This window comes from Thalassophryne amazonica, chromosome 2 (genome assembly GCF_902500255.1).
Source record: "Thalassophryne amazonica chromosome 2, fThaAma1.1, whole genome shotgun sequence".
Lineage (NCBI taxonomy): Eukaryota > Metazoa > Chordata > Actinopteri > Batrachoidiformes > Batrachoididae > Thalassophryne > Thalassophryne amazonica.
In genome coordinates, this window is record NC_047104.1 from 70,847,642 (window position 1) to 70,861,068 (window position 13,427).

The 13,427-nt window shown below is 41.4% G+C and overlaps 1 protein-coding gene across 1 annotated transcript in view; it reads left to right on the top strand.

The window, feature by feature from the left end:
- Positions 1-5,113: 5,113 nt before the first annotated feature.
- Positions 5,114-13,427, top strand: part of urb2 (URB2 ribosome biogenesis homolog) — a 79,851-nt gene continuing 71,537 nt past the window's right edge. Inside the window, exon 1 of the mRNA XM_034187665.1 lies at positions 5,114-5,250. Within this exon, the coding sequence (XP_034043556.1) occupies positions 5,125-5,250 (126 nt within the window). The 5' untranslated portion in view covers positions 5,114-5,124. The remainder of the gene's footprint in view (positions 5,251-13,427) is intronic.

Consider the following 13,427-nt stretch of genomic DNA (forward strand, 5'->3'; position numbering starts at 1 on the left):
AATGGTGGGTGTGTGGAAACACACCCACCATTAACCCACCATACACACAAAACTGAAGTTATTGTACTTGGCTCCACAAATCTTAGAAACATGGTGTCTAACCAGATCCTTACTCTGGATGGCATTACCTTGACCTATAGTAATACTGTGAGAAATCTTGGAGTCATTTTTGATCAGGATATGTCCTTCAATGCGCATATTAAGCAAATATGTAGGACTGCTTTTTTGCATTTGCGCAATATCTCTAAAATTAGAAAGGTCTTGTCTCAGAGTGATGCTGAAAAACTAATTCATGCATTTATTTCCTCTAGGCTGGACTATTGTAATTCATTATTATCAGGTTGTCCTAAAAGTTCCCTGAAAAGCCTTCAGTTAATTCAAAATGCTGCAGCTAGAGTACTGACAGGGACTAGAAGGAGAGAGCATATTTCACCCATACTGGCCTCTCTTCATTGGCTTCCTGTTAATTCTAGAATAGAATTTAAAATTCTTCTTCTTACTTATAAGGTTTTGAATAATCAGGTCCCATCTTATCTTAGGGACCTCTTAGTACCATATCACCCCAATAGAGCGCTTCGCTCTCAGACTGCAAGCTTACTTGTAGTTCCTAAGGTTTTTAAGAGTAGAATGGGAGGCAGAGCCTTCAGCTTTCAGGCTCCTCTCCTGTGGAACCAGCTCCCAATTCGGATCAGGGAGACAGACACCCTCTCTACTTTTAAGATTAGGCTTAAAACTTTCCTTGTTGAAAAAGCTTATAGTTAGGGCTGGATCAGGTGACCCTGAACCATCCCTTAGTTGTGCAGCTATAGACTTAGACTGCTGGGGGGTTCCCATAATGCACTGAGTGTTTCTTTCTCTTTTTGCTCTGTATGCACCACTCTGCATTTAATCATTAGTGATTGATCTCTGCTCGCTTCCACAGCATGTCTTTTTCCTGATTCTCTTCCCTCAGCCCCAACCAGTCCCAGCAGAAGACTGCCCCTCCCTGAGCCTGGTTCTGCTGGAGGATTCTTCCTGTTAAAAGTGAGTTTTTCCTTCCCACTGTCGCCAAGTGCTTGCTCACAGGGCGTCGTTTTGACCGTTGGCATTTTTCTGTAATTATTGTATGGCTTTTGCCTTACAATATAAAGCGCCTTGGGGCAACCCCAAATTCTAACTACTAAACACTCCAGTTGAGTGTCTAATAACCTGATAACCTTCAGAACTGAACGCCTGCTTTAATAAATATTGCACATCCCCCTCCAGGCCTATCGGAACGGTATAACCACACACTCTCATAATTAGGTATCACAAAATCTAGGCATTGTTTTAGCCACGTCTCTTGTACCCATATTACATCGGGTTTGAGCAGTAAATCATCAACATACTTTTTAAGTTCCTGTCCATTCGCAATAAGGCTTCGGGCATTCCATTGTAAAACGTGGAACATGTACATCTACCTTTAACCTTAAGAGTGTCCCAGAACCCCTTCGAACATAGGTTATGTTCAAGTGTTCTGGGGGTACCTCAACTCCTAAAAACCTCTGAGCCTCTTTGGCAATTATTCCCTTAATATCACTTGAAGTCTGCACCTGCCTTACTGCCCACAGCATTTCCACCAAAAATACAAGGAATGCTGTTTTATCAACCACTAAGAGATTATCTGGCACAGCAGGTTTGGCCTCTGTTGGGCCCGCGGCAAAGGGCGACACCTGGTGGTTGGCGCCTCTAGAGGCCTTAACCCGCTTGACAGCCTCTGCATAAGTGATGCTCTCGGACTCCTTATCCTTTTCCACTTGTTGGGCTTGAATGTGGGCCACGCATCCTCTGAACGCCACCACATGGTTGCCCCCACAGTTACAGCATTTCACAGTATCATTTGTACACTGAGATCGATCACGTCCTTCGCTACATTTGCCTCACCTCTTCTCACCCCTGCACACCGCTACAACATGCCCAAACCGCAGGCATTTGTAACAGTGGAGAGGAGGGTGCACATATGGTTTAACAGGATAAACCATAAATCCAAGAGTAACTCGTTGTGGGAGCATTTCATCTTTAACTATAACAAGCACCGCATTACTATTTTCTTCAGCTCCTTCTCTCCTCGTCTTAATCCTCTTCACTCCCACAACAGCTCCTCTCTTCAGATTTTGAAGCAAATCGCCCTCAGAAATGTCTGGAGAAATGTAAATAACTCCTTTTACACCTCAATCAAACTCTTGACTGAGCCCTGGCGCAAATCCTTGAACTGCTCATTTACCTAACTCCCTGAGCTTCAGAGCTTTCGCTCTCTGGGCTTTGGATTTACAAAAAATCCATACATTACCATTAGACAACATCTTGGCGTGCAAAATATCCCTAATCTGGTCTCGGATCTCCGAGGATATAGCTTGAGCGGGTTAAGGGCTTTTTTAACATCATCACAGAATTTAATGATAACTTTAAATCCTGCCTCATCAAGCCTCCCCATTTTGAGCCCCTCCCTATCCTGGCTCTCCTCCCGACACAACCTTCCACGCTTACCCCATTCAACCTCCACCCCGCCAACACCAGAACTCAACCCTCTCTTTCTCATAGAACAGGGGAGACACCTCCAAGGAAAAGTGTTGTGAAAGTGTCGTGACACGGACCCACAACAGGGGGCGTTAATGAACGGACAATGGATAAGCCAAAAAGTAACAATTTAATGTTGTGAATCGCACAACGAAGTACAGACAATAACAATATGGTGGAATGTCAGTTATACACAAGGTGACGTGTGGGCAGGCTCGACGATAGAAGACGTCTGGCGAGAGAAGAGCCGGATCCCACACAGCTTCCACCACCAACGGATCTGAAGAACACCGGAGCCGCCAAGCCCTGCGCCCCAGGTGGCCACTGTCTTCAGCAGTCAGACCCGGTACTGCTGGCAGAGAACAGAGACAGTACTGATGAGTGTGAGTTCGCACACTCAGTAATCCCACAGTCAGTGTTTAGTTAGGAGGGAGCACCTCCACCTCCAATCACACACTCGTGCAGCTCCTGTCTAACTACTTATCTGGTTGGGGTGTGAAGCGAAGCCGTCGCTGATCACACCAAACGCCAATCCCACAGATAAGGCAACACCACAGGAAAACGGCTGCAAAGAAGTTCAGACTATTAGTCAGCGTTAAGTGTAGCAGAGAAATTACCTGAATGGTAGCTGATTTCTCGGCGGGGAGGTGGAGTTGCAGTCCGGCCTTTATGGTGGTGGTGATGTGTAGTGGATGAGTGACAGCTGGTACGGATGATGAGTGACAGCTGTCACTCCCGGTCGCTCCGACGCCCTCTCGTGCTTGAAGCCCGCACTTCAAGCAGGGCGCCATCTTGTGGTGGTGGGCCAGCAGTACCTCCTCTTCAGCGGCCGACACAACAGAAAAGTGTAGTAATGATGTAATGATATACACAGGAGCACAATCGTCCTTCTCCAAATGCGCCAAACAAACCAAGTTGTCCTTCTGGGTCGAGCCAGAGCCATTTCCAAATCATGTCCAGTCAACTGAATTTACCCCAGGTGGACTCCAATTAAGCTGTAGAAACATCTCAAGTATTACCAGTGGAAACAGGATGCACCTGAGCTCAATTTTGAGCTTCATGGCAAAAGCTGTGAATACTTATGTAAGTGTGACTTCTAGGTTTTGTTTTTTTTTTTTTTGCAAAAATGTAAAAAAAAACAAAAAAACCCTTTTCACATTACCATAATGCGGAAAATGTGAAGTGCTGTGAATACTTTCAGGATGCACAATAGCGACAATAAAGGCATCTTATCCTAAATACTGATGTGATCAATTTAATCAGTAACTCGCCATCTATGTACGTGTATGACCTTCTGATAAGAAAAACCCAGTAGATGGTCTGTGTTGTTCACCTGTTGTTCACAGTGAAAACTGAATGTCTTTGGTAGCAAGATTTCAGAGGATCCTTGGGAACTACTGGAATGACTTTGTGTCAAATGAATGGTTACTTAGGGAGACTCAGATGAGACGTATCACATTCCACGGTGTGGTGGATGTGGCGACTCAGTGTCACTGACCTTCATAGGATATGAAGGTTTTCCTTACCACTGTCACCTGTGTGCTTGCTTAGACCTTAGACCTTACTTGTGTGAAGCGCCTTGAGGCAATTTTGTGATTTGGTGCTATGTAAATGAAATACATTGAATTGAATTAAATTGAAATTGAATTGAAATGGCTGAGCCGTGGAACAGAGGAGCCTTGGAAAGTTGTCAGACAGTAATGGCCAGAAACAGTGTGTCATCTGAGACAGACAGATGGAAGAAACTAGTAAATTGTGAGTTTAATGTGTTCATAAGTTTGTACACAACTGCAGCTGCTGACAAATGTCAGAAGTGTAGGGTCTTGTGTTGTGCATGGTAAATGTGATCAGTTGCTCAATGTGGGCAACCAGTACCACAAAGAAGATTAAAATAATCGTGAAATCAGTGGAAGTTTCTGGACAGAGCGGTAATATTTGAAAATGGTGAAAGGTGCACTGACTGAAGGGGCATCGCTCATGGCCATTGTGTGTGTGTGTGCGTGTGTTAGCAAGTGTTCTGATTTTTGTCGATTTTTCAGTGTTGGACTTAAGCATGCCTCCTGTCCACTTGGTGGCGGTAATCCATCAACGGGTTGCCATAGACTAAACGTTACTGAAAAAGAATTAGTCTTAGATCGGTTATTGATTACTTTTGTCTGGCAGGGTGAACGTTCTGCTTGGTATGAAAACAGGAGACACGTGTGGGTTGAAAAACATGTTTTATCTGTTGTTCAGCTGAATATACAAAGTATTTAAGTGCCCTGAAACTTGTAAAAATCGAAGTGCGCTGTTTGTACAATTGTACACGCAAGAAGAAAGTCTGAGTAATGAGTCGTTTTACTTTTAAGTATGTGCTGCTATCTAGCTAGTTGTTAGCAGCCCAGTACCTGAAGTTTGACATACTTCTGCTTTTAATACATGCCTTTGAGTAAATTACTGATTTTACATACATATCACAAATATTTTTGCTATGGTGGAAAGTCGCATTTTAAATGAACAAATTTTGCTCACGTGTGTTTCTCATCTGCCACCTTGCAACTACTCTTTAAATGTTTTTCTTTTTTTCTTGCACAGTTTGAGTTTGCAGACATGGCTGCCATTTATTCAGGCATCCATTTGAAGTTGAAGAGTCCTCAGACTGCATGGGAGGACAAACTGAAGCTGGCACGGTTTGCCTGGATCTCCTCTCAGTGTCTGCTTCCAAACAAGGAGCAGGTAATGCTTTAATGTAGACATGAAAGGATTATTTCATTAATCCAGTTTATAGCATGTAGGGGTGGGAGATCTCAGAAATGTGGCAAACCATGTTTTTATTTGTTATTTTGCGTAAAAAAAATCAATTTCAGTGTCAAGTATTTATTTATATAAAAATATGTTGCTTAGTTTTCAATGCGAAAATATCATGAAGTCCATCTACTTTCTGCTTTGTAAGACGAGAAGGAGGGGTGGTGTGTTTGAATGTCTCACAGCCAGCAGTTTTACAAAAAATTTTTTTTTGTTTTGTTTTTAATAAATACACTTAAAATCTCTTTCTGAGGACAACGTTCAGCTCAGAGATTGCAAACAAGGGGCGAATCCAGATGGAAAGAAGGTGTTGTGGGGCGAATGTGTCATCCACAACACTCCTCGCTTAAGCCCCTTTCACATTGGCATATTCGAAGAGCTGCGTATGGCAGCGTTGTGTTTCATTTAAATACGCCTGAAATGCGCGCGTACTCAGCCTTTTTCAGTGTTCGTTCATACTTGCAGCTGCGTGTGTTCGCTTTTTATTGTGTGCACACAGTCACGTGTACCATGCCGCTATTAACCAGTTCAGTGGTATTTTCTGCCTCTGTGGAAGTGCGCTCTGTTCTCTACTGCAGGTGTGGTGCGGCTCAAAAACAGTCATTTAACATTATTATTATTATTATTTTGTCTTGGTGGAGCATTTTCATTGTATCCAGATGCTGCTGAGTCTGGCTGTGGTAAAGGCTGCCCTGAATGAAACGCTGTGACTCGTTAAACTTTTAAACCTCTGGTTGCTCTGATCAGGTCCGCTGATTTGATCAGACCTGATTGATCAGGTCGTGTGATGATCGCGCCCGACATGCAGTGAATGCGCTTTTATTTTAAAGAGTCACAGCTCTTTTCAGGTTTGATCAGACCTGATCGATCTGGGTGTTTCATGAGCGCATCAACATGCAGCGAGTGAGCTTTTATTTTAAAGTCACAGGTTTGATTAGACCTGATCGATCAGGGCGTTTGATGAGCGCACCGACATGCAGTGAGTGCGCTTTCATTTTAAAGTAACAGGTTCGATCAGACACAGAGAGAGAGACAGCGACAGAGTGAGAGTGAGAACGCGCGTGAGAGAGAGAGCGAGAGAGAGAGAGACCGACCGACCGACCTGCTGTTTCTGTGGTGTTTCTGGATTTCTGAGTTGAGGTTTGATTTCCTGTTCTGATCACACACAGGTGCTGTGTGATCATGTGATCATGTTCTCAGTTGATTCCTCTGGATTCACGCACACAGTTTTGGTTGTGTACAGGAGCGCCGTGTTGCACAGACTTGCATGCAGTAACGCTGTGCTGTGCAGACCTGCTTAAAACTGTGTCCAGCACTTTACGCCGAAGAAAATTAAACATGTTTAATTTCTTCCATCCTACGCGTGTACAACCCCTGGCAAAAATTATGGAATCACCGGCCTCGGAGGATGTTCATTCAGTTGTTTAATTTAGTAGAAAAAAAGCAGATCACAGACATGACACAAAACTAAAGTCATTTCAAATGGCAACTTTCTGGCTTTAAGAAACACTATGAGAAATCAAGAAAAAAAGATTGTGGCAGTCAGTAACGGTTACTTTTTTAGACCAAGCAAAGGAAAAAAATATGGAATCACTCAATTCTTGAGGAAAAAATTATGGAATCACCCTGTAAATTTTCATCCCCAAAACTAACACCTGCATCATATCAGATCTGCTCGTTAGTCTGCATCTAAAAGGAGTGAACACACCTTGGAGAGCTGTTGCACCAAGTGGACTGACATGAATCATGGCTCCAACACGAGAGATGTCAATTGAAACAAAGGAGAGGATTATCAAACTCTTAAAAGAGAGTAAATCATCACGCAATGTTGCAAAAGATGTTGATTGTTCACAGTCAGCTGTGTCTAAACTCTGGACCAAATACAAACAACATGGGAAGGTTGCTAAAGGCAAACATACTGGTAGACCAAGGAAGGCATCAAAGCGTCAAGACAGAAAACTTAAAGCAATATGTCTCAAAAATCGAAAAATGTACAACAAAACAAATGAGGAACGAATGGGAGGAAACTGGAGTCAACGTCTGTGACCGAACTGTAAGAAACTGCCTAAAGGAAATGGGATTTACATACAGAAAAGCTAAACGAAAGGCATCATTAACACCTAAACAGAAAAAAACAAGGTTACAATGGGCTAAGGAAAAGCAATTGTGGACTGTGGATGACTGGATGAAAGTCATATTCAGTGATGAATCTCGAATCTGCATTGGGCAAGGTGATGATGCTGGAACTTTTGTTTGGTGCCTTTCCAATGAGATTTATAAAGATGACTGCCTGAAGAGAATATGTAAATTTCCACAGTCATTGATGATATGGGGCTGCATGTCAGGTAAAGGCACTGGGGAGATGGCTGTCATTACATCATCAATAAATTTGTTGATATTTTGGACAATTGAAAGGATGTTTGGGGATGATGAAATCATTTTTCAAGATGATAATGCATCTTGCCATAGAGCAAAAACTGCAAAAACATTCCTTGCAAAAAGACACATAGGGTCAATGTCATGGCATAGGGTCAGTGTCAATGAGCAGATCTGATTTGATGCAGGTGTTAATTTGGGGGATGAAAATTTACAGGGTGATTCCATAATTTTTTCCTCAGAATTGAGTGATTCCATATTTTTTTCCTCTGCTTGGTCTAAAAAAGTAACCGTTACTGACTGCCACAATCTCTTTTTCTTGATTTCTTATAGTGTTTCTTAAAGCCAGAAAGTTGCCATTTGAAATGACTTTAGTTTTGTGTCATGTCTGTGATCTGCTTTTTTTCTACAAAATTAAACAACTGAATGAACATCCTCTGAGGCCGGTGATTCCATAATTTTTGCCAGGGGTTGTAGCCCTCAACACACTGCTGCGTAGGGAGAAAAAACTCGATGTAGAGCTGCTAAAAGTGGGCGGAGAGCTGCTCAACTCAGCGTAGATGATGCACTGCAATGAGCAGCTCTACGAATACGCCAGTGTGAAAGAGGCTTTAAAGGTCTACTTTTGAAGACGTTTTTCATGCTACTACATTTTCTTGTCATAATAATTTTAACAACTAAAATGTTTAAATCAGTATTATTCTGGGCCTAAGCTTTACTATAGTTCTGGACTAAGTTTAATTAATGACACATAAAAATTTCATTTAGTTAATTTAACTTGTATGCATAACTAAAGTGGGATGTGAAGCAGTATCTTTTTTTTTATGTAATGTCTAAGCTCAAAATTACTGTTTGGGGATCTAGCTTTAAAATCAGGTTAGTTAGGATGAGGGAAGCCAAAATTTGCGTTTGGCTTTGATCACTCAAAGACTGGAGAGAACTGACATTTGCCGTTTGGTACGCTTATGTATTTTGGATCAAGGATAAATACTGCGAAAATGGAAAGTTGATAGAACAAATATTTTTGGATATATTAGCAATTTTAGCAAACCAGTAAACATTGTGCTGCAGCGCACCATGGGGTTTGGGGTTTTAAATGTTGTTATTGTGGTTCATGTTAGTTTAACAGCGTTGTTAGTGTTATTGATTTATTGTGTTTTTGTACTACAATTGGTTTAGTCAGTTTAGATAAGTGTTATGCCACGTTCACACCGCACAACACGCGACGACACAAATTCACATCTCTCGCCTGGCGATGGACGTGCCACCATCGCCCGGTGTGTCGCTCTGCTTTCGCTGCGAAAATTCGCCCCAGTGCGTCATCAAATAGGAAGAGCTTCCATTCCCCTCGCTGGCTCCGGTTGTCAGTCAAATCAACATGCCGGACCTTGATCAATCGGAGCGAGTTGCTGTGCTGTATTTGTTGTGGAAAGCTGACAAACGTCACCAGCGGCGCGGTCCCTGGTCTCACAACATCCTCATGAGACGTTCCCAATTCGGGGAGTTTCATTATTTACGGCAGGAGCTGCGTCTGGATGATGGCTGCTTTCAGCAGTACTTCCACCTCTCCAGGACCCAGTTTGAGGACCTCCTGTCACGTTCGCACATGTGAACAAGAAAAACAACAAAAAAAAACTGACTGCCGCTGCAGTTCCTCGCTCTCCTCTTCAACTCTTTCATAATTGTGATATAAACCAGTCACCATTTGTTTTATTACACATCTGTGTAGTTAATAAAATGATCTCACAGACGATTTGTTCGCGCGCACGTGGAAAAAAAAAAACTGGCTGTTGTCACCATTTGTTTTATTATACATCTGTGTAATTAATAAATAAAATAACCTTCACGGATGATTCGTTCGCAATATGCACGGGGAAAAAAAAAACGGCCGCTGCTACTGCTCGCTCTCCCCTCAAACTCTGTCATAATTATGAAATAAAGGACAAAAGGGATATAAGTCCTGCTCACAGACTGGCTGCCAGAGACAGGACATGTCCACATCAAGTATAAACTCCAGACATCTCCACGTCACTACATATCCAGTCCCTGATTGGTCATCGCAACGCGACAAGATGAAAAAGTTTGCCACAAGCCATTGGCGCCACAAACGCGCCAATTGTTCAAAATCGCTTCATTCTCGTCCATAGCGTTGCGTGGCTTGAACTTTTGTGGTGCCACAATGGCTTCTTCCATAGGGATTACATGGCAATCTGTCGCCACCATCGCTCGCGTGTCTTCCGGTATGAATGCAGCATTATGTTGGTACCATAAGTGAAATGTGTAATGTAATGTCTTCCGGCACCGCTTCTTTGTCAAAATAAAAGTACTTGTGTGCAGCACAATGCAGAAAAGACTAACAGTTGTGCATGCGTGCGTTTAATTTTAACCACGCACAAACTGGGGAGAACTGGCATGAACGGCACCAAAACCATACATTGATAGGACTAATATTTTTAGAGAAGCTACATATATTAGTTAACAACACTGAACAATGGACACTAATATTTACAACCCCTGGCAAAAATTATGGAATCACCGGCCTTGAAGGATGTTCATTCAGTTGTTTAATTTTGTAGAAAAAAAGCATATCACAGACATAACACAAAACTAAAGTCATTTCAAATGGCAACTTTCTGGCTTTAAGAAACACTATAAGAAATCAGGAAAAAAAATTGTGGCAGTAACGGTTACTTTTTTAGACCAAGCAGAGGGAAAAAAATATGGAATCACTCAATTCTGAGGAAAAAATTATGGAATCATGAAAAACAAAAGAACGCTCCAACTCATCACTAGTATTTTGTTGCACCACCTCTGGCTTTTATAACAGCTTGCAGTCTCTGAGGCATGGACTTAATGAGTGACAAACAGTACTCTTCATCAATCTGGCTCCAACTTTCTCTGATTGCTGTTGCCAGATCAGCTTTGCAGGTTGGAGCCTTGTCATGGACCATTTTCTTCAACTTCCACCAAAGATTTTCAATTGGATTAAGATCCGGACTATTTGCAGGCCATGACATTGACCCTATGTGTCTTTTTGCAAGGAATGTTTTCACAGTTTTTGCTCTATGGCAAGATGCATTATCATCTTGAAAAATGATTTCATCATCCCCAAACATCCTTTCAATTGATGGGATAAGAAAAGTGTCCAAATTATCAACGTAAACCTGTGCATTTATTGATGATGTAATGACAGCCATCTCCCCAGTGCCTTTACCTGACATGAAGCCCCATATCATCAATGACTGTGGAAATTTACATGTTCTCTTCAGGCAGTCATCTTTATAAATCTCATTAGAACGGCACCAAACAAAAGTTCCAGCATCATCACCTTGCCCAATGCATATTCGAGATTCATCACTGAATATGACTTTCATCCAGTCATCCACAGTCCACAATTGCTTTTCCTTAGCCCATTGTAACCTAACCATAGCAGCTTACAGTTCTCCGCAGAAAAGTGGACAGATGAATAGGAACCAGTCCAACAAGTGCCTTATATACCAAAGTCATCCAATGTCAGCTGCGTTGTTCCGAAGAGGACATACCAGCCTTGGCATAGAGTTCACAGTGATGGGTAAATAAATTAAAAATACATGGATGACGCAAGAAAATGAAACACGAATTTCCATTTAAAAATCAAATGACAAAATCGAAGTAAAAATACGAGAACCTAAACAGTTTATAGCCACATTAAGACAGTAAACATTAAAAAATCTGTTATGTTTTTATTTATTATTAGTTTTATTGTTATTATATGTTGTTTTGTTTTTGTTTTGTTTTTTTAACAGACTGCTCAAATGTAATTGCTCGTTGTGGGATTAATAAAGTTGTTTGATAGAAAAATTACGAAATTAACAGGAAGTAAATGGGTTGAGTTCTTCTAAAAACTGTTGAGGTCTAATGTTCTAAAAAAAATTCTGTAATCACAGACCTTTCTAAATTGTCTCTGGTGTTTGCGCTTAGATACAAAGAAAATGAGAAATAGATTTATTTCTTTAATTATTTGGTTGAAATTGCAAAGTAAAACAAAAGTACGACTCCATAAGCTTGAAATGTGATCGAATTGGTACATTTTTCAGCAACATTTCAGTTAATTTTTTGGAAAATCCATGGTGGGCAGGACAACCAATTTGAACGCGCGAGCCGGGTGGAACTTTTGCAGTACTGGGTGGTACCGCCTGGCACAGCCCACTGTAGCTAGAACCCTGATTACCACCCTTGAAAAATGTCAGATACCTATATTATACAAATAATGGATGGTAACGAGTCCAACATAGAGATGACTTGTCATCCATCAGTTATGTTCTCCACCCCCCCCTTCCCAAATTAAGCAAACAACAAAGAGTCAAGTAAATTAGATCAGTTTATTTTGTTGTGAAAATTTTCGTAACAACTTTGCAAGCCCTTGCCTGTCAAGTTCTGTCCAGTGACAGTTTGTTGATTCAGCTCCAATTGCTGTGATCGACGATTTTGATGCGATGAACGCTTCTAAAACGTCAGTAGCGTGCTTGTCTACCTTCTTAGTGTTTTTGGCATCCTTGGAGTTCAATATTTCCACCAGTTCCTCCTCTGTGAACTCGGTAAACCTCGCTGGCAGACGATTTTCTGCTGTTGTTGACATGTTTGCCATTTTTTTCAACCAGCGTCTGTCAGCTAGTTCCTGACCTTCGTATGCCGCGCTCTGATTGGCTAGCTGTTGGCAGTAAGCTCTAACGCTTTTGGTCAGTGGGAACTGATCAATATAACTTTTGGTCCTAGCCTTTTTGGATCCAACATAATTTTCTGGCACCAAGCATGCCAAAATACAGGACACACACACATATATATATATATATATATATATATATATATATATATATATATATATATATATGGTTAATGGGGATAGTGAACAGCAGTTATTGCACACTTGTATTTCAATACAGTGGATGTTGCACAGATAATGAAGTGTATATTGCACATATGGATCATACAGATATTGCACCAATGACTGTTATTTCAAAAGCAATAAAATAAAATATTGCACACTAGGTTATATTTGAGTGATTAAATATTGCCCAGTGGATTTTGGTTAACAGTCCATTACTCTGGGTTCAGGGATGCCGTCAGTCTGACTGTGGCTGTAAAAATACTTTCATGGAATCAAGTCCTGTGTGTAATGATGCTGTCTGCTCTAGTTTTCCTCAGGCTGTAAGCTGTGTGTTTGGGCCTGAGGCGAAAGTGGGCAGGGTGGTGTGGGTCACTGATAATGTGCTGTGCCCTCTTTTTGCATCGTTGACTATAAATTGAGTTGTGTTAAGCCTTGTTAACATTACCTCTCAAAATCAGATTTTTAGCATATCCAGATTGTATCTAGCTTGATTTTTTTTTTTTTTTTTGGCAGTCTGGACAGCAAAAAAAACACAAAATCCAATTTTTCCAAAGCAAATTCAAACCACATACAGAGATGGTTTGCAGTGTGATTCAAATGGTATTTTTACAAATCTGATTCCGTCTGAACATCTCGGTCGCTCAAATAGGATTTCAAAGTGGCCTCTGCCTCACTTGCAGCACAACATGAATGACGACGTAGTTCCGGTGAGGTGAAAGTTGGTTCAGAGCGCCTTACCCGTGGAGTTGGAATAAGTTGGGGGAAAAAAGTAGAGCCCGACCAATATGGATTTTTTTTTTAGGCCGATGCCGATAACGATATTTCGATGGGAAAAAAATGCAGATAATCGATAAATTGGCTGATA